Source organism: Schistocerca cancellata, chromosome 6 (genome assembly GCF_023864275.1).
Source record: "Schistocerca cancellata isolate TAMUIC-IGC-003103 chromosome 6, iqSchCanc2.1, whole genome shotgun sequence".
In the NCBI taxonomy this organism is placed as follows: Eukaryota; Metazoa; Arthropoda; class Insecta; order Orthoptera; family Acrididae; genus Schistocerca; species Schistocerca cancellata.
In genome coordinates, this window is record NC_064631.1 from 267915621 (window position 1) to 267937102 (window position 21482).

Below are 21482 nucleotides of genomic sequence, written 5' to 3' on the forward strand. Positions count from 1 at the left end.
AGAGTTGCTATGAACTTCGAGTGTTTCTAGCAGGAGTAAGTTGTTTGCAGGTATGATACTTACCTCAAAGTACTCTGTTCAAATCATCTGCCATTTTTGTGATTGAAACTATACTTTTGGGAAAGCACATAGCTCAAGTAGTTACTGAAGCAAGAAATGTCCAAAGTACTTTCTTTGTGTAAAGCTTCTAGTGTCCACCTGGGAGGTGAAGAGAAGCTTTCTAACTTGAGATTGGTTTTAATTTTTGATAGGACTGTCCTCGATCTATCACAGTTCTACAAATATCGAGAGCAACACAAACACGTCTAAGGTAGGTCTTCGAGGCTTCAAACAATGTGTACTACAAACACTAAGTATAAGTAAATGTAATGTGTTCCATGTAGTTAGGTGAATAAGGCTACTGCTCTTCGATTAGACATTCATTGGAAGAATCTTAAGCAAATGCAATATGTCGACAAAGGATTTGAGTTACGATAAACTCGTTCAACCGATTCTTGGGTACTGTTGATTCAATTTTGACCTTCACAGAGTAGGATTAATAAAACACATAGAGAAGGTACAAAGAAGAATGAGATCTTTAAGTTGGCTCAAGTGCTTTGGGGAGGTCGCTCAACAAACTTCAAAGGTAGAGGTAACGAAAGATACATTGCGTATCACGCTGAGATCTGCAGTTGAAATCTCGACAACGTATGTCCCAAGAAGGGTCGGACAACACAAGACTAATCCCACATACGTATCGCGACCTGACGAGACAAGAAAATCACAGAACTGAGACCGCATACGGATCGTTAGAGACAGTCATTCTGCCCAAGCCCCATTCATGAATGCAGCGTATAAACTTACTTGCGACGTATAAAGGATGAAAATTCTGTAAGCGGACAAAGTCTGGAAGGTTGCACGTGACCTAAAACAAACACTTCTCTCCAATTTCATAATTATCGTTCTTGGCAATCGTGCAATTGTGTATAACATGAGAACGAATCAGACGACTGTAAGAAAAGTCCTTCATGAGCAATAATTGTTAGTACATTTCACTTACAGATGGTGCACAAACTGCACAGTTATCGCAGTGATATCTGGAGCAGTGTCAAATGCATCCTAAATTTCCGTCCTTTGTGCTGTTTACAGATGAAGCAATATGATGGGGTCTTCAACATCCATGTTTTCAGTGAGATTAATCCATATGCCACATTTACGCGTGCGTATCAATTGCGGTTCTACGTGAGTACGTGGGCATACGTTGTTGGTGACTGTTTAATTGGGTCATATCTTCTATCTAGGCCTTTAAATGACAGGCTGAGCATAGCTAGAGTTGTTGGTTGACGTGCTACTCGCTAGAAGACAGTTCTTATGGTTCCAGCATGACGGGGCGGCACATTCCAGTCATTCTGTGCGTCAATTCTTATACCGACCGTTTTCAGAAAAGTGGATTAGCTGTGGTTGTCCTACACCGTGGCCTACTCGATCCTCTTATTTGACCCCTCTGGACTTTTTTCGTGTTAAGAGATGTGTGCAACACTGTTTCCAAAATCCCTGTTGAATGAGAAAAGGATCTGGTTGCACGTATAGTAGCAGCAGCAGTAGTATTAAGGACACCGTTGCAGTCTTTGAAACAGAACATGACCAACCGGTATAACCTGTTTTTACGAATCTCTGAAAACACTCACGTACAGAGTCTTGTGTTAATGTTGTTGTCGCTTGTTAATACATAAATTAAACTCGTTTGGCCCATTTGACGAGAGGTGAGCTAACCAGCGAAATTAGGAGAAAAGATGTGGAACTAAAAGAAAACGTAACGGAATTGGTAGATCAGTTGAGACAAAACTTGCAACTCCCGATAGTATGGAAGATCACAGATAAGGAGATAAGTTCCGGTCACTGGTATTTTGTCTGCTCTGGAAGAAACGCTAGAAAATATTTAAGGATTAGGCAGTGTCCTGCTTTGAGATAATCCGATTATGAGACTACAAGCTAGCTATGCGTATTACGTTGATCGCTCTAGAGAGGCTCGAGCAGAGACACCTTTGCATGGAGTCTGGACCGCAATTGAGAACCTGTGAAGCGTCAACGACATTCTGTCCTGAATGAATACAGTATTTACACTTTCCATTTGCATTACGTTTTTTGCTAGTTTGTATACACTCCGCAGGGGTCCGATAGGTGGTGGCCTCTTTTCAATGAGATATCTTACGCCTTACATAGAAGTAAGCTGTACAAATGAAAGCTAGAACCAATAATAGGCTCATCGTTCATACACTACAAATAATCGTATTTTGTCAACGTTTCTTAAATTGCATGTTATTTTACTTCATTTACTCAAATTTGTCCTTTTTCTGAAGTTAATAATTCGTTCGGGGATTGAAGCACAGTAGAATCTAAAGTATCGCTAACAAAGGTTAGGTTTCTTTAAGGTAATATGTGTGATGGTTCTTCTGGCCAATACAATCTTGGTCGGAACACGTTAATCATTGCTGTGTCCATGATGGTAACTGGAGGGTGAAATTACCTTCCTACTATTTCACATATAGTTCCATTAATTAATAATCCAATGCCCTGCAATCCTAGGGTCATCACCCCGTTTGGTTTACATTTCTTATTGCAAGTGATAATAACTTTTTCAGGTGTAAATGTGGATTAATCCAGTGATCTCCAATTTTATGGAATTTTCGCTAAGAAGCAAAAACTTTTTTCTTGCACTCTGTTGCTTCCATTTTCCCTAAGAATAACTGCTTTTAAGTGACTGGTTGTTCGTTTGCATTATCGTCACTGGACAAATTACCACATTTTCTCTAATCTTTTAAGTCTGCTACAGACATTATGACGTGAGACTGGTTCTTACAACAAACATGCAATAAAATAAAGCAACGTTCTTACTGGTTTTAGGTATGAAATGTTGCAGTCCCTCTGCAAACTCTCTTTGTGCTTTCTGTAATGCCATCAAAATGTGCGTTGGTTCTAATAACGCTGCATTCAATTTTCCATGAGAAGCATGATGGATTGCTTCATGCAATGTTTAGTCCTCAACCCTTGCAACGCCTAATTTGTCTGCTAAGGTTCGTAACAGCGTAGCTGTTACCGCTTTCTCATCTAATTTGCTTAGCCAGGTTTATTTCTTCTCTAAATCAATAATTAACACATTCTTGGTTATCTGCACATATTATTCTAACTCTATCGTTAAATTTCGTATTGTTTTCGTAAAGTTGAGCAATTCCTGCTCCACTTTTCCTATGCGTGTTGTGTGCCAATCTATCTTTTTTTTTTTGTATCTTCCGCTAATTCTTGTACAATTTCAAGCGCGTTGCGTAAAATTTTGATATCTCCAATATCCGCTGTTCGAAACACAGTTTTTAACAGTTTCCCTCCTGCATCTACATATTGGCTTCTTGGTACTACTTCTGTTAACTGTTGCAACTGAGTTCTCAGTTTCTCATACGAGAGTTTTAATTCCTGATACTTGTTTCGTACATCTTCCAATAAGCCTTCTTTTACTGTTTCTTGTTGTAACCATGTGGACCTATCCTGTAGAATTTGTGCGTCATTCCTTACTTCGCAACTAAAAGCTAAAAACTAAAACTAAACTCCACCCGAACAGACCATGAATGGCTAACGGTACCGAGCGGCCTCCGTGTCATCCTCAGCCCGCAGGCGTTACTGGATGTGGATGTGGAGGGACATGTGGTCGGCACACCGCTCTCCCGGCCGTTGTCAGTTTAAGAGACCGGAGCCCACCAAGTAGCTCCTCAGTTTGCCTCGCAAGGGCTGAGTGCACTCCGCTTGCCAACAGCGCTCGGCCGACCGGATGGTTACCTACCTGAGCGCTACTCCAGCCCGACAACGCTTAACTTCGATGATCTGATGGGAACCGGTGTAACCATTGCGACAAGTTACTTCGAAAATATTGAATGTAAATGCGACTGTCTGTTGTGTACATAGTTCTGCGTAGTCAGCGCGTACACAACTTTCCCACTAGAGCGCGCCCCGCTAAGCACAACAGCACAGGCACAGCGCTCGTCCATCTCCGCATTACGAGATGGCGCTGCCATAGAGACGGACCAAATTCTGCTTCCGCTGATTCGTGTATTAATATTTAACGCAGCCAATGAGATTGCTGCTAACGTAGAACCTTTTCTCCTCGCGGATCACACTCGCGCAGTGATACATGAACGCGCGAGGTATTATAACGAGTGCACAGACCTCCGATTAGTCAGTCTGCATTTGTCTGCACCTGTCTGTACCAGTCTGCATTAGTCTGTACCAGTCTGTACGAGTTCTACATTTGTCTGTACCAGTCTATAGTCAAGTTTCAGTCTGCGCCAAATAAGATTACCATATTCCTGTATGTAGCCATGAAGGTAAATGTATAGACACTTTTGTCAAGTATCAGAGTTGTATGTGAGAATAAGATTAACGTACCAATACCAAAGGAACTTCAGATTGTCAATTGTAAATATCATCCAGAACCTAGTTAAGTAATTTTTATGCTTGTTATTATTTTAATATATGTGTGTGAAAATTAATCAAGTTCTGTTTGAAGTTGGTCGCCGTCAATCTGCTACTCTAAGCGTGCAAGTGACATTGCTATCATCTGACCTAACGGCAGAAGATAAACACGCCACGATTAGACCACGAGACATATTGCTCACACTCGCCTACTTCGTTAAAGCGACAAGTCAAATAATCTGATGGTGTGTGTACTGAAGGTCTTACAGTACGCACACCACGCTGTCCATCTGCGACTAGTTACTAGAACATCTGATTGCCTAGTAAAGAAAAAAAATCCATCGTTCAGAGGCTGATTCCGTCTCACATCTCCTCTGCTGTAGCATAGAAGTACTACAGTCAGAAAAAGTATTTCGAGTAACATCTTGCTGCGTCCCCTGAGCGAAAAAGAAGTACCGTCACCCTTGGGGAGCGTGGAAAAAGAGGAAGAACGACGAATGAAAGGCTACGTAAAAAGGGTTGGCGGCTGGCTTGCTAAAATACAGCGGGAGGGAGTGACACTGGAAGTGTGGCGGGGCAGGGAGAGCAGTGTCAGGTGAGGGAGCGTTCAGCGCCAGTTAAGGCATCTGTCAAGCTACTGAACCCATTGCAGTGATGTTTGGCACAGTGCAAGAATTTGTCATTGGATTCGGTTGAGAAAGTTATTAGATTTCTGTATTTGGTTGTGGAATTCCAACAGAAATCTAGAGTGGTCGGTGTGACTGATGTGGAGACCTTAAAGTTTCAAACGGGGAAGGTTAAGGGCGATTTGTTGGAGTGCACTTTGGGAGCTATACAAGAAAAGTAAATGATAAATCACTTTGGAGCCGGGAGATGTAGACTTATTTCGCAACGATCACCACAGAAATTGATTTCTAATCAATAGGGAAAGGAACAGGGTAATCAGGAAACTGTTGTTAAATATGCGGAAAGAGCGAGGAGAAGGGTGTTAGCATTATTGTTCACTGTATATTGAAGGAGAAGTAGCCCAACTTATTATCCATGGGTTACGGTTCGTGGATAGGGAAAGAGCTGACCGTTGTAAAATACCTATAACATTTGCATAGTTCAAGGAGTTACTGCGCAGTATTCAGGCTACCGAGTATGTGGATTTGAGTAGGTTTAAAGGGATGTTCGAGTGGGGAACATAAGTGTATCGAGGTGACAGGGAGGATCTCGAAGAATTTTCGGTTTTGTATTATGAGATAGTGAGAGAAGAGAAGTAACAGGAAGGTAGGAGGCGAAAAGAATGATCAGAAAAAGGACAACAGGGTAAGGTGTTGATATTGTAATAATTTGCGGCACATGGGGAGGAACTGTGAGAAAAGGAATTGCTCCAAGGAGTATGAGTGGAGCGTAAGGCCATTTGTGCGACAACGACAACGGAAACACAAAAGTTAATATTTGTGTGTTGCACAAATGTGTGTTGCAAATGTAGCATATCGACCAGTGATTGATTACGGGGAATTAAATAAACAGTTATATTATGTTCGGTACTGCTGCCTGAGATATATTCTTGCTTCGTATAGTTTCATGGCTCAAGGGTGTTCAGCAAGTCTGACCTTAGCAGGCCTATAATGAAATCCTTCTGGCAGAAGGTTCTAAGCCCGTCACCGTATTTAGGGCCGACTAGAACGTCAATGAATTTAATAGGGTTCCTTTTAGTTTATCTACGGGTACTGTGGTACTCTCCCATTTACTGGATGGGATTTTCTCAGATGTAAATTTTAAATTTATGTATTGCTCTTTGGATGATTTGGTCATTTATAGTAGTTTGGTGGATGAGAACTTTCAGCAAATAAGTTAAGTTTTTGAGAGACTGAAGAGAGCAGGGTTACTGTCAATCTATGTAATGTCAAATTTACTTGTAAGTCGACGTGGTTCTAAAAGTAAATAGTTGTCCCGAAAGGGGTAACCACTGATCCTCATAAGGTGCCGGCCACTGTCAGCTGCCGGCTACTAAAAAGGTAAAATTAGTAGTTCAGTTCCTAGGCATGATGAAGTTTTTCCGCAAGTTCATAGCAAGGTTTCCCGAGAATGCCGAACCGTTGAATTAATTGTGGAGAGGAGGATGTAAGTGTGAGTGGGGATGCATCTTAGATTTCGCTAAAGTAAGCATTAGTAACAACAACGGCTCTGGCTCACCTGTATTTTAATAAAGCACTTATCCTACAGATGAATGTCCCTACGGTAGGGGTGTGGGCATTCCTATTACAGGAGAGTCAACCACGGTGAAGCGCGATTGCTTACACGTCATGCACGTTGAACCCACTGGAAAAGGAGCACTCTATATGTGAATTAGAACTCTAGCAGTACTACCAGAGACCATCTGAATTGCTCCTAAAGTATTTACGTTTCAGAGAACGCCCTACCTTTCAATAAGACTTACTACGGTCTTTTTGCGGTGTTGTTACTCATTTTATATACTATATTGTAACTGCTGTGAGTTTTAATTACTTTTGGAGTGTTTCAGTTTTAATTACAAGGTGAGTTAAAGGCATTGGTCAGCATAAATATTTTGATTATATTGTTTGTATATGGCTGACCTACCTCGTTTCCGTAAAAAAAGCGTAACTGCTGGTAAACGGTTGATTATAAAGATGTCATTTGTTAATGTAAAAGCGAGAATCTCAGCAGGATTCATTGTCTTTTTAAATAAGTTCTGGTAAATTTGTAATAATAAGTCTTGTTAATTTAATGAATATTTGGGAGTGGTCAAGTTGTTATGGTAAATTCTGCAGAAGTTACTGTGTTTTAAAATAATAAATGAAAATTTTACTCTTTTTAAAAAAAATAAATTGTTGGAATTCAGGTTGCGTGTCTACCCCTTTTCCCTAACCAGCAACTGACAGTAGGCTTTGGTGTCAGTATCGTCACAATCAATAAGTTACCTGACTACCCCAAATATATGGACGACAACCAAATGAACCGATGTGCAGTTTTCGCTAGTTTACATTCGAGTGTGTGGCGGATATCCCGACAAATGCATTACTACACAATTATAACTGCTGAATTATGACACGTACTTTTCTTTAATGGAACGTTGTACATTTTTCTGTAGCATCTAAGAGGACCTCAAAGACATAACACTAGCAGATGTTGAACAAGTAGTAAAAAGATAACAGCACCGCAGAGACAGTGTGTCTTATGCAAACGTGTTAGTCAGGTAATCTCTATTTCACTGATGTGACTCTCAATAGACACAAGCATCCACTGTCCCTAATGGCCATACTTCCGCAGTTGATGAGAGACATCTGATTGGACCTGAGTCAACCCATTGGCTACCACCAAATTGAAGGATGTCACAATCTTTCTGCACACACAATTACAGATTTGAGATCGTTAGATTAGTCCAACGAAATCCACGAAGTGGCCTATACGCCTACAACATTTAACAAGTCTGATCTTTTATCTCTAGAGTAAACTAAAAAAGAGTTGTGTAAGGAAAGACCGACGTATATCGATCACATGAAATACGACGTAACATGGACATGTGCTGTGGCATCCAACTTGTGGTATTGCCTGCCTGTAATTGTTTGATAGTGTGTATCAAAGTTCAGAGACAATCTTTAGAGCACTTTATATGACAGTTATAGTAACAAACACGCCAAGAATCCCTGTGATATGTATTTGCTCACATTTAGCGCTATACAGCGAACGTGTGTGGGAGTTATTCTCCTGACGGTAGGGTACTGATTTGCGGCCTCTCTGAAGGCTCTTTCAGTGCTACACATAGCAGTACAACATAGTTACATTTCAAAAATACAGATTTGTCGTCATAAATCTACATCAATAAACGGTACAATGGTACTCAGAAAACATTATCCACTACAACGCATGGAAAAGTGTACCCTGTTACGTTTACTCTTCCTGCGTTTTTGGGTTGCCTGTCTTAGTTGCTTCATGAAGTCTGAAGTCAGTAACTAAGAAATTGTTGCAGTGTACGCCGCTATCTGGTAAAGATTGTCACCACATTTACGAAGTTATTTTCAAAGATTAACCACTAGTTGCTACCCATAGCGGCGCTCACTTGTTAGTAGTTTTGTTATGAGTAATGGTGAGTAAATCTGCTACTGTACGTACTGTACGTAGCTGTCTGCCTGTTCGAGTGATGTGCTCCACACTCTACCCCCCTTGGAAGCTATCGTAAAGCCCGATGCGTCTGCGTGCGCAGCATCGCTGCCGGGGAATGCTTACAGAGGAGCACGGGCTGGAGTTACGTCTATGAATTGTGCTATTGAAGTAGCTATACATTATACAGAGCATACATTATGCAACAAAGTGAGTGGAAGTACGGATTAAGCATTGTATTCATTACTTTGAATCATATCACATGACACATATCAACAATTAAAAACATTTACACACACGTGATAAAGATCAATAGTCAGAGAGCAAATAGCTTTTTCAAAGAGTAAATAAAGAGTAATATTCTTGAAATCAATGAGTACCTTGTACTACATAATTTTTAAAGCATCTATGTTAATCTTGATGATGCATACTATCTCCATACCAAATTTCATCGCAATAGTTCAGCAGGCTAGTCGTGAAACTTGACAGAGTTACAGTAGCAGTTATGATATTAGTATGAATAAACTTTCAGTTAAGTTATCTTTTTTGCCACTATCCAATTTTGACGAACCGAAGCCTATATGGTGCCCAAAGCTATGCTCAAGTTAGCAGTGGAAACCTCATGAAAGACTTTAGTTTTCGAACAGACAGATACGTCTGTTTTAGGTAAAACTTTAAATGACGACACCTTTTCTTTTCGAGATCCGATTTTGATTAAATAACGCCTATACTGTGCCCCAAGTTACACTTAAGTTACATGTGAAAATCCCATGTAAATGTTTCTTGTAGTTTTGGAGATTATCGCGTTCAAACAGACAAACAAAGAGATAAGATGATTTTAGTAAAACTTTCGTTTGGGGATTAGATTTTGATGAACTAAAGCCTATAGGATACCCCAAGCTACGCTCATGTTAACTGCGAAAACGTAATGAAATTTCGTGTAGATTTTGATGAACTAAAGCCTATAGGATAACCCAAGCTACGCTCATGTTAACTGCGAAAACGTAATGAAATTTCGTGTAGCAGTTTTGGAGAACAGTCTAAAATAGACATACCGATATGACAGTTTTACAGATTTACTCCTATTATTAGTATAGATTTTCTGGTCAATTAATTCAAGCTTTGACGATGTAATACATGTGTACATCTTTTACTCTTAACAGAAGTTTTTTCTCAGTGTGGAACTAATAGGTAATGCGTTAGTGTTCTTCTTTCTCAGTTTTAACCCTCGAAGGAATGACAAGTCTACGCTCTCTTACTAATATTGTCTGTAACTGTAATGAATTTTTTCGACAATCACTGCTGTTGTACTAGCCAGTCTGATTTTATGTTGCTCTCATATTTTTTATGTCTGACACGGAAACGTGGAATCCATTGCTGATTATTAGGTTTAATGTTTTGTTCTCGGATGAAGTACTGTTAACGCGAACACTTTGGAAAATATGCAGTGATATATTTTTAATAATCAAGGGGTTCTTCTTTATTTTGATGTTTGAACAGTGGAAGGTACACTGAGGAGGTCGTAGTGTTTATACACTCCTGGAAATGGAAAAAAGAACACATTGACACCGGTGTGTCAGACCCACCATACTTGCTCCGGACACTGCGAGAGGGCTGTACAAGCAATGATCACACGCACGGCACAGCGGACACACCAGGAACCGCGGTGTTGGCCGTCGAATGGCGCTAGCTGCGCAGCATTTATGCACCGCCGCCGTCAGTGTCAGCCAGTTTGCCGTGGCATACGGAGCTCCATCGCAGTCTTTAACACTGGTAGCATGCCGCGACAGCGTGGACGTGAACCGTATGTGCAGTTGACGGACTTTGAGCGAGGGCGTATAGTGGGCATGCGGGAGGCCGGGTGGACGTACCGCCGAATTGCTCAACACGTGGGGCGTGAGGTCTCCACAGTACATCGATGTTGTCGCCAGTGGTCGGCGGAAGGTGCACGTGCCCGTCGACCTGGGCCGGACCGCAGCGACGCACGGATGCACGCCAAGACCGTAGGATCCTACGCAGTGCCGTAGGGGACCGCACCGCCACTTCCCAGCAAATTAGGGACACTGTTGCTCCTGGGGTATCGGCGAGGACCATTCGCAACCGTCTCCATGAAGCTGGGCTACGGTCCCGCACACCGTTAGGCCGTCTTCCGCTCACGCCCCAACATCGTGCAGCCCGCCTCCAGTGGTGTCGCGACAGGCGTGAATGGAGGGACGAATGGAGACGTGTCGTCTTCAGCGATGAGAGTCGCTTCTGCCTTGGTGCCAATGATGGTCGTATGCGTGTTTGGCGCCGTGCAGGTGAGCGCCACAATCAGGACTGCATACGACCGAGGCACACAGGGCCAACACCCGGCATCATGGTGTGGGGAGCGATCTCCTACACTGGCCGTACACCACTGGTGATCGTCGAGGGGACACTGAATAGTGCACGGTACATCCAAACCGTTATCGAACCCATCGTTCTACCATTCCTAGACCGGCAAGGGAACTTGCTGTTCCAACAGGACAATGCACGTCCGCATGTATCCCGTGCCACCCAACGTGCTCTAGAAGGTGTAAGTCAACTACCCTGGCCAGCAAGATCTCCGGATCTGTCCCCCATTGAGCATGTTTGGGACTGGATGAAGCGTCGTCTCACGCGGTCTGCACGTCCAGCACGAACGCTGGTCCAACTGAGGCGCCAGGTGGAAATGGCATGGCAAGCCGTTCCACAGGACTACATCCAGCATCTCTACGATCGTCTCCATGGGAGAATAGCAGCCTGCATTGCTGCGAAAAGTGGATATACACTGTACTAGTGCCGACATTGTGCATGCTCTGCTGCCTGTGTCTATGTGCCTGTGGTTCTGTCAGTGTGATCATGTGATGTATCTGACCCCAGGAATGTGTCAATAAAGTTTCCCCTTCCTGGGACAATGAATTCACGGTGTTCTTATTTCAATTTCCAGGAGTGTAGATTCATTCGAAGATCGTTCAGAAATATCAAAGGGGGTTGTTAACTGCTATACTGATTATTGCAGTTTACACAAGTATACAACAGAGAGATAATTTGTTGTAGACAAGAAGACAAAATCGAGGATGATACTCTTTTATGAATAGCTTGATATACCTGTGAACCTATTGCAATTAAACATACTGTTGAACGGCATACATAGCATTCATAACACACGATTCTACCTCTTTCAAAATCACCTGAGCAATCTGACAATCGTAAGGCTATTTAAATAGAGTTATTTTATACAGGACTGAAGCGTTGTCCTTGAAAAACGGAGAAACTGAGCGTCTATTAAATATGGACCTACTCAGAAAACTCGGAAACTGCCACAATGAACACAATCTGGGAACTCATAAGGAGAGTTAGGTAATGTAAGAAGTAAAGAATGGAAAACTTGAATCTCTCACAAAAAAACAAGCTCCTGCGGCGAACGGTACAAAGAATGCTATTCGGACGAAGTGAGTGTGGAATGAAAAGAATGTAAAGGCTTAAAAAATTAGAACGCTAATTTCAAATTTTCCTTATTACCTTTCATGAAAGGTAATGAACTCAAACCATACTGCCTTGTGGATCAAGGTCAGCAGTTACCCGATAGACACTTGATAAATAATAAGGGTAAGAAGATGATTATGATGACGATGAATGAGGAGGACAGTGATACAACAATCTGCCATTCGACATTTTACTATTCTCTCTGTAATAATGGTGCTACGTATTACAAATGTGGTGAGATCATAAAATCCTTTGCTACTCATTAACACCACTTCCATTTCATTCTCACTTGTATAGTAAAGACTTACCTTGTTAGTGGTATTATGAAATATCTAACAATGATGGGGCGGTCCTTTTCGTGACTGAAGGTACTGAAGGTTTTATCGTTTTGGGCAAAAATAAAACCTTGAAACCAATCACTGTTGAATTCCATTTTAATGTTTACAAAGCGTTTCGGATAGACTCCTCCTTCTTCAGCTCGTGCATATGATGCTATCAGTTTTGTTGCTTTCTGCTTGGTCTTCAATCTAATTCCTAATTTCGAAAAAAAATGGCTCTGAGCACTATGGGACTTAACTTCTGAGGACATCAGTCCCGTAGAACTTAGAACTACTTAAACCTAACTAACCTAAGGACATCACACACGTCCATGCCCGAGGCCAGATTCGAACCTCCTAATTTGCTCTGACTGCAATTCGAAACCAAAGATTACAAAATTACATTTTTTTTTTTCAATCTGCGGGATAAGTTGTAGGTTTCTTGTGTTGGTTATAGCTTTTGTCACAGTTCTTCTTAGCGATTTAGTTGGCTTCTTTCCTAAATACTTTTGATGAATGGGATGGAAATCTACGTAAAATAAGATTAAATGGGCTTAGGGCGAAGGAGGGATTAATAGGTGCCAACAATTAGATGACGCTGAACTAGTTAACCACCATATTATTTTAGAGGGAATTTTTCTCTCTGCAGATGCTCATAAATATATGATACGCCAATAAGCCTATAAAATTTTGTCCATTCTTTCTGAAACTATAAGATGCATTCTCGTGTTGTTTCTGTTTATATACTAAGAACCGCACCAAAATTGAAACAGTCTTCTTGGGAACCTGCTGTCAACCGACTTTCTTACGACTCCCTGTACCTCTGACTGCGCGACAGAAACAATGCAAAAAAATGCTATTAACAATTTATTCGTTATATCTGCTGTACATGTTAACACGGTGTTTAATCTTTGAGTTCATCCTCAAGCTTCTTATATTTCTCACTGTATTTTCCATCTTTATCGTAATGCTCCTTCAGATTCTCCCATGTTTCTGGCTTCTTGTTGATCAAGAACTTGATAACTTTCCTGATGGCTTCCTTCTGTTTGTCGTTACATTTTGCACACTCAGTTTCTAGCGCGTCTGGGATGTCTTCTGCAAGAAAACAGACATCGACATCTTCAGTGGAATGGATCTTTTTATGACAAAACTAATTATTAAAACATAATTTCGAATAATGTTATACGAAACAACGATCACTTTTGCAATCAATATTTGTTACATAATGGCACCTTCATTTTCAGAAAGATTCAGTTCAATCCTTCATTATTAAGAGTTTATCAATAAAGTTGTCATTAGCTACTTGTGCCAAAATAAATCCGAATAAACACCGGTGCCTTTGGATATCGGAAATTACAGTGTAAAATTGTAACCTATTCATGTATTAATTTGTCAAATGTAAATGTGGTAAATGGTATTCTTGTGGACAGGTTTTAAACTTCCATTAACTCCTTAAATATTCGTGAATTCAACCTTATTGCTCTAAGCAGCCATATTTGTAGCCTATAGAATATTTATAGGACATTACATTTACGGAGCCAGTTGTCGTTCATATACACTTTAATTCTCAATAACAATAGTGTCACATCTTTAGAGACATACAATAGAGATATTTCGGTCGAGAAAGAGACCATAAAAGCTTATTACACAAATTCTTTGGTAAGTTTCTTTACAAAAACATTAAATTTGATAGTACAGTGTTAGATAACATGGACACAGAAAAATACCTCTAGTTATTGCCACTCTTCAAGGTATTTCAATTTTAGGAAGAAATACTACAAGTAGCGAAAATAAGTGTCTTGGCATAAATAGCACTTAGAAACGAATTACACTACATCATCAAACATATCCGCATACATACTAGTGGACCCTAATATGAGGTGTGTTGCCTTTTTGACGGCTTGAACTCTCAACGATGTATCTAAATGTCTGTGGGGAAATGGAAGCTCATTCTACCTCAGAAGTCGAAACTAGAGGAAGTAGAGATGTTGGACGTTGGGATCTGGAGTGAAGTCGGCATTCTGTCTCATTTCGAAGGTGTTGCATTGGGTTCAACTCGGGACTCTGGGTAAGCTTGTCCATTTTAAGGAATGATATTGTTTACAAACCATTGACTCATAGGTGGTGCTTTATGACAGAGTGCTTCATCATCCTGACCCAGTCATCGTCTCCGAACAGTTCCTGTTCCGTATCCGGTACACAATGCTGTAAAATGCCTTCAAATTCTTAAGCAATTAAAGTATTTGTAAACGCAATACGAGGACCACACCCTAACCATGAAAAACACCCACTACCTCCTCTGTGCTTCGACTAACCCAAACCGTGACATAGCATTATCAGGGTATATAGTGTGAGTGATAAGTCCAAATCACTCGTTAACAGTCATCCACTCTCCCATGGCGTCGCTCTTCCCCCCATTCCAAGCGTTGCTGACTGGCAACTATAGCAGTGCGTCGCTCAGGAGCGCCTCGATCATTGTACCCCATGCTTTTAACTACCTCCGCACAGTCATTGTGCAAGCTGGACTGTTGGTAGCACCTTTGATCTCACAATTTTATTTCGCCTGTTTCATGCGATTTTTATACAATCACCATCCGCAATGCTACAGTAGATTCTTCGACTTTCAGTAAATGAGGTCTATATGGTTTTGGTTTGGTTGTTCCTTTGCTTTTACATTTTACAATCACTACACGAACAGTTTATTTGGGCAGCTTTAGTGAGGCTGATCTGTATCTGATACATCTGTTTCTCAGATGACATCCAATGAACAGACCAAGCTCGAAGTCCCTGAGCTCTCACGACCGACCCATTCCGCTTTTACTGCTTCTCTACTGACGGCACAATACATTTCGCCTGCTTTTATACAGGCGGGTCCGCCTCCCGTGTCATCTGGTGGTCACTTCCACATGATATAGTGTTGTCTATGTACTCTTGATCAGATAGTGTATACTCGCCACTCGAAATCCACAAAGAATATGTTAAAAGTGATTTTCTCACGCCTGACAATTGGGCTGTTAATCTTATGCTTCTACCACATTATTTTCCCTAGACATGAGAAACAAACATTACATTGAAAAATTTCAAATAATTTCTCCAGTTTTATAATACGGTATTTACAGTGAAAAGTTAATATTAACGACAACCTGCTTAATCTTGGCACTAATAATGGATTGCTTCGGTAACTATTTATTCATATATAACTAATTGTTCGTAATTTCGTGTCACATTTTTCATTTCATCAACATTATCTTGCGAGGATACGAAATTTGTCTGAACCAGCGAAGAGAGGAACACGTGGTAAACACTGATAAGAAGAGAGAGGAAGATAGGATATGTGTTAAGACATCAAGGAATAACTTCCACGATAATTTCGGGAATTATAGAGAGTAAAAACTGTAGGAATGTTGGAATAATCCAACAATGAATTACGACGTTGGGTGCAAAAGCTCTTCTGAGATGAAGTCGGCAGAGAGGGGAATGCATCAAACTAGTTAGCTAATGACTGGAAAAAAAAAAATCCTCAGTCCGCCTTAGAAGTTTATTCGTCTCCTATACCTTTTGGTAGAGATTTTTAATGTCAGTAATGGTATAATGCACCAGCTAAACTCTAGGTCTCCCGCCACTCGCTCCTTACTCGAGGTCGCTAATGCGCTGTACTTGGAAGAAATTTACAGCATCAGTATTTGGATGACAAGGGGAGGAAAGGTGGTAGCCCGAAATGTTCCCGCTCACTATATTTTGCGTCAATGTTCTGGCTTAATTTCTGAAGCTCTCCGTAATGTCTTACGGAGGGATGACATGTGGCACTGTTGATGGTAGCTCATCTATTGGCAGTCGTTACCGCGAACCTTCCGAGAGAAGATTGCATGTAACTGGGTTGAAATATTGAGTTGTCTTGCGTTGCGTGCCTCTGATGGTATAGCACAGACACAACAGAGACTTACATGCAGCAGAGTCGACTAGGATATTGAATGGTGTTCAGTGGTGAGTGTCGCTTTTGTTTCTGGTGGTTAGATCGACGCCAAAGTGTCTTTGCAGGGAACAGCGAGATGTCAGACGCAACAGCGAATCTCGAGACCCACATTTCTACACATCCTGGAATTATCGTGTGTGGAGCTATTGGATGTGACAGCAAGACTCATTTGGTAATTGTTGAATGTTTGCCAATAGGCCTATATGGCAAGAATTTGTCATACTCTGCCTGACCGGGGTTTTCCAGCAGGATGATAGAAGAACCTACACTGCATTTCACACACAAACGCCCAGCGGAATAGTCGAATCCTTGATTGGCGCTCCTAGCCCCTTACTGTGTCACCCATAGAGAATGCCTGGGACGAGGTAGGTAAAAAATGCACTTCCATGCCAGCATCACGCCAACAGTCTTCATAAAAAGGTAACAAATTTCTAATTATGACATTCTGAGGCCATTTGCTTCAATGCCTTAACGAATTTAAAAGTGTATTCGTGCCTGTGGAGGTCACGCCTCATACAGATGCTGACGGTGGACAGCAGTTCCGAGTGGAACGAAAATTTAATCATTTAATATTGGTTGTGTGATGAACGTTTCCACATGGTTTGACAAACATCGTACTGGTGCTTCATGATGTGACACATTCCTTTCTCCTCTGTTAAATACTCATACTACTAAATTTGTTTCATCTATTGTAGTTGGATTGTACATGAAATTTCTGACCGTTATATTTCCTCCATCCGCCCATTTGCGCATCGCATTAGATGTCCCAAAAGCTTCAGCAATGATGGTCGGATACATTTTTCTTTATTACGAATTGCAATCATTGTGCTCTTACGGCCTACTCTACTTGGCTCAGCTACCTGTCTAATTAGATCTGAACTGCTAATGTTAAGTATTATACAGAGGATATTGTTTACAGAACAGTGACTATTACAACAAACATAGCAAAAGCAGTCATCAGTCGCTGGTGCCAGGGTACTTACTCTTGAGCTCCTTGCCCTCCGGGGTGCAGCTGCTGTCGTCTTCCTCGGTGAGGCAGAGTTCATACTGGTGCACCAGGCGGTCGTTGGCGAGGATCTCGTCCAGGTCGATGTTGTCGTACTTGGTGGTGTACTTCCCGTCATCCGCGGCAGCCAGCGCCATGACGGCGAGCGCCGCTACGAGCGCCAGGGTGGCCTTCATGTCTGCTTCTCTCCAGGGGACACTGAGGGTGCCGGCGGAAGCACCGGCTCTCCTTATATAGAGAAACGCTGCCATGGCGCTCTTGTTTTTCCCAAAGGTGCAATACGTAAGAAATACACAGCCCCCAGTTTTTCCCGCTGTTATTACGTCGCTAGTTTTCCCATCCTCGTCGTGTCTGCTTGCAGAACTTTGAGTACAACGCCGTCTTCCCTTTGTCCTCTACTCCTTTTCCGGTGTTGCAAGAATTTAATTTCCTGTGGGTACGCGTACTACCGACATCCGACATGTAAATGTATATCAGTAGAATATCATTTGGAGTCTGTAAAGGGTTTTCCAGGGCTGTTACATTTCACAGGACACACGAACAATGCTGCTGTCGAAATAGTGCCATCCAGAAGGTTAAGTTACGAACGCTCTTTAGCTAGCTTCTGATTTATTTATAAACTATTTCCGATTTTTTGTACCTGTTGTAAATATCAATTACAGAGCAAGACACAGAGCGGCTGATGTGATATTCGCTCAATCTCTTTGGTGTTTATGTATCGAAACACTGAAGCTGGCTTTTAAAATGGAACTGAATAGTGTTTAGCACTAGGAACTTATTAAAACTGAATTTAGTCAATTGACTCGTCTTCTTTCATTTGACGCGTATTTTTGTTCCAACCTGATGGGCATTCGTCGAAAGTATTCATGTTTTTGAATTCCCTTGTTCTACCCACCACTTACACCTTTAGGTAATTAACCTGCATCGGTATGTAGTTGACCAATCAAGACTGTAAACTATCACTTATTGCGCAAGGATTTTTTAACGCTAAATTGTGGTCCTACAGTTTCAACAGGGTGGTGGAATAGCGACACTGTAATTTAATTTTGTGATGAAGTGAGATACATATATAATGGCACTGAAATATAAAACGAACATGTTTAATAACATCCTATTCATTGACAAATTGGCAGAAGAACGTGAAACAGTTTCAGTAACTAAGGTTGGCGGAGATTCAAGACAAGGAACCGATATATAGTTTACTACATTATTAGCACACTGATCTGTTTCAACGATCCGACGACAGTGCTGGCCAAGATTTGATTTCGTAAAATTATGCATGCTAGAAGAGGGTCTTCCTCGTACTCATTAACACTCGAGCATTTACTGAGTACTGCAATCCATACGAAACCGACTGCAGATACTACCAGTTTTCTATTTTTTAAATTTATTTATTGTTTTTAACAGTGTCGTCGTCTTGTCCACCAGTGCTGCTGTCGGCACCCACTGTTTCGGACGATGCCTGTGAATCCCGAAGAGATACCTAACGCAAACTTTACATCATGCTCCAGTTGGAGCTGCGAAGTGAAATGACTACTTCTCACACCAAATTCTGCGAGAAAAATTCTGATTCTTTCACTATCACTGTCTGTAACATTTGACCCTTCTTCGCGAGCCACTCCTAGCCTCTCACGAGTTATCATCCAATGATAAATGTCCATTCTCCTCAAGCGTCCTCCTACTTGTCATCAGTTTTCCAAAACTACTACGTCAGTCCCGACTGATCAATGAAATTCTCGCATTTTTGCACCCAGAGGCCTACAGCTAAAGAAAGGAATACGTTTTCTGCCCTGTCGGTGCCTCAAAGGAGCACATTAGCGTGTTGGTTCCTATGACCCTCCTACGACTCCCATTTTACTTATATATATGAGGAGCCAGCTACAGATTTTTTGGGAGGAGAAATTTGCAGTCTCACACTTATAAAATCCTCACACCTCACCTGCCATGTTCTGCCGAGAGAGCAGATCCACAAATACCTGCGGCCTTCACAGAGTTACATATTGCCCAACGGCATGTTGCTCTCCTAATGGCAGAATGGCACCGTCTTTTCTGCATTTTCCACCCGAGGCTCATTGCAGCCCACCTTTTTGAACCTTTACTGCACATTAAATCACCCCCGCCACAGAAAACGCTTAACGAAGGTGGGAGTGGCGGTGATCTTGTGCAGAGTTCCAATGACTCATCTGAACCCATTTGGACGACAGTGGCGTCAACTGTTGTCCACACTGTGTCGACTCAAGATGGACGTCCCCTCATCCTGTCCAGTACACACAACAGCCTTCGGTGAATGCTGTCCTACATGGCGTCGGCGTCAGCTTCTACAACGTGCGTTAAATTAATGGTTTCCTTTGGCCCACTTTCATCTGCTATCTCTCTATGAAATTGGCAGCTCAGCCAATCGTAGTGCTCAAGAAATAAAACGCCTACAAGTACTTCATGTACTGGCATTTACTATCAGATAATCTTTAGTAAAAATAAAGGAATACTCTATCTATCGAAAATACTTTCATTATAAAACAACGTACCACTGTTTTTCCATAAAAACTATACGTCAGTGGACATGGCTATACTTGATTCGTGAGTAGTTTAAATCCCTGTCCAGTTACCCAGATTTACATAAAGAAGAAACATAGGACGGAAGGAGATTATTATTTAATGTCTCGTGGGCGAGTCGTTCATTAAGGATTAATCACAAGTTCGTAGTGCTTCTCCGACCACTGTACAAATATTTCCCACCACACGAAGTGTTTTCGAGTTTGACCTTTTTGACTGTATTGATTGGGCTATTGCACCACCAGCATAGACGGCTGTTTGGTTCACATGAGTAACTGAAGCGTGCCCGTATCCACCTCCTTAGCTGAGTGATCAGCGCGTCCGACAACCATGCAGCAGGCCGGGGTTCGATTCTCTACCGAATCAGTGATTTTCTCTCCTCGGGGATTGGGTATTGTCTTCATCATCATTTCACGACACGCAAGTCGCCCAGTGCGGCATCACCTTAAAAGATATGCACCTACGCGACCGAACTACCCCATGTGGGGTCTCCTAGCTATCAATTCCATAGGACCATTATACACGTGACTGTGAGGGTAATGAACGAAGAACGACTTCTGTAAATGTTACGCTAAAACTAATTACTTTGAGAATTCGATTCAAACTCAGCCCTTACGAGCACAGTAGATTCGTTGTCAGAAGGACTTGCGAATACAATGATACAATCATTTATTTCAAGTTGTTAGAATTCACAAAACTGTTAGGTAAAATTTTACAGAGTTTTACAATTTGTAAGTGCTCGACAAGCCGGTGGCATAGTAACACCAGTCAGTGGAGATCAAAATATGTCAAATGTGGGAAATAATTCGTGTAGCCGCAAATGTTTGTACAGTGCTAGGAGCGAATGCCACGAACAATATACTAAAATCCTGACCGATGGGAGCTCAGCGGGGGAGTGGGAGTGTGTTTGAAGGTCTGTTTTATACGTTTCCCTTGAAAACCACGTCCTCTGGTGAAAATGTATCGGAGTACAAAATTTAACTATATTAAATTTCATACAAAAAGATTCTGTTCATTCTTTTCTGTATGCCAGCAGAATATGAAACTATCGCTCGTGTTTGTGAAGGCCAGCTATAAAATTGCGAGTTGCATGAAACGGCATCTGTAGGGGCAGCTGAATCACTCAACGTTTCTCCAAAAACACTTTTGTTGGCTTCTCATATAGGCATGGCTTGTTTCTATAATACTAAATAAATTAAGGTTTCACTTCTTTGCTCATTTTAATAAGCTGAGAAGTCTATATCTCTTGAACTTGGCATACTTTGGCTGCATTATACAGAAGCCAAAGGTAAAAGTGTAAACTTTCAATGACCTGCTTCGTGAGCTGTGTACATCACAGGCGAAAAGTGCGTCGGTCGAAACATTCGAAAATGCGTCACAGGTGGAGAACTCTCTATCCCGTGAATTTCTTAAACGAATTGTGCGCTGAATCCGAGCCATCGTCTAGAGTGATAGTCTGGCTCTTTTCCAAAAACATAGAATGTATTTTGCAGTACTAAAAACCGCTTGCCGACTATGACATTCGCTCAGTCTATATAAGAGAAAAAATAATTGCACGAAATAGTGCTGGCCTAGACCTATGGGAAGCCGTTGT

At 41.6% G+C, this 21482-nt stretch overlaps 1 protein-coding gene across 1 annotated transcript; it reads right to left on the bottom strand.

Moving 5' to 3' along the window:
- Window positions 1-13210: 13210 nt before the first annotated feature.
- Window positions 13211-17523, bottom strand: LOC126191116 (ejaculatory bulb-specific protein 3-like). Its single transcript, XM_049931857.1, has 2 exons — window positions 17313-17523; window positions 13211-13451 (listed from the first exon to the last, which is right to left on the bottom strand). The coding sequence occupies exons 1-2, from the start codon at window positions 17509-17511 to the stop codon at window positions 13261-13263; spliced, it is 390 nt and encodes a 129-aa protein (XP_049787814.1). The 5' UTR covers window positions 17512-17523; the 3' UTR covers window positions 13211-13260.
- Between the last annotated feature and the right edge of the window lie 3959 nt (window positions 17524-21482).

What these genes read in the sequence shown, in the direction of transcription:
- LOC126191116 (XM_049931857.1), bottom strand. Translation starts at nt 17,511, where the DNA reads ATGAAGGCCACCCTGGCGCTCGTAGCGGCGCTCGCCGTCATGGCGCTG. An exon ending in GGAGGGCAAGGAGCTCAAGA is followed by an intron (nt 13,452 to 17,312) that starts GTAAGTACCCTG and finishes GTTTTCTTGCAG; the next exon opens with AAGACATCCCAGACGCGCTA.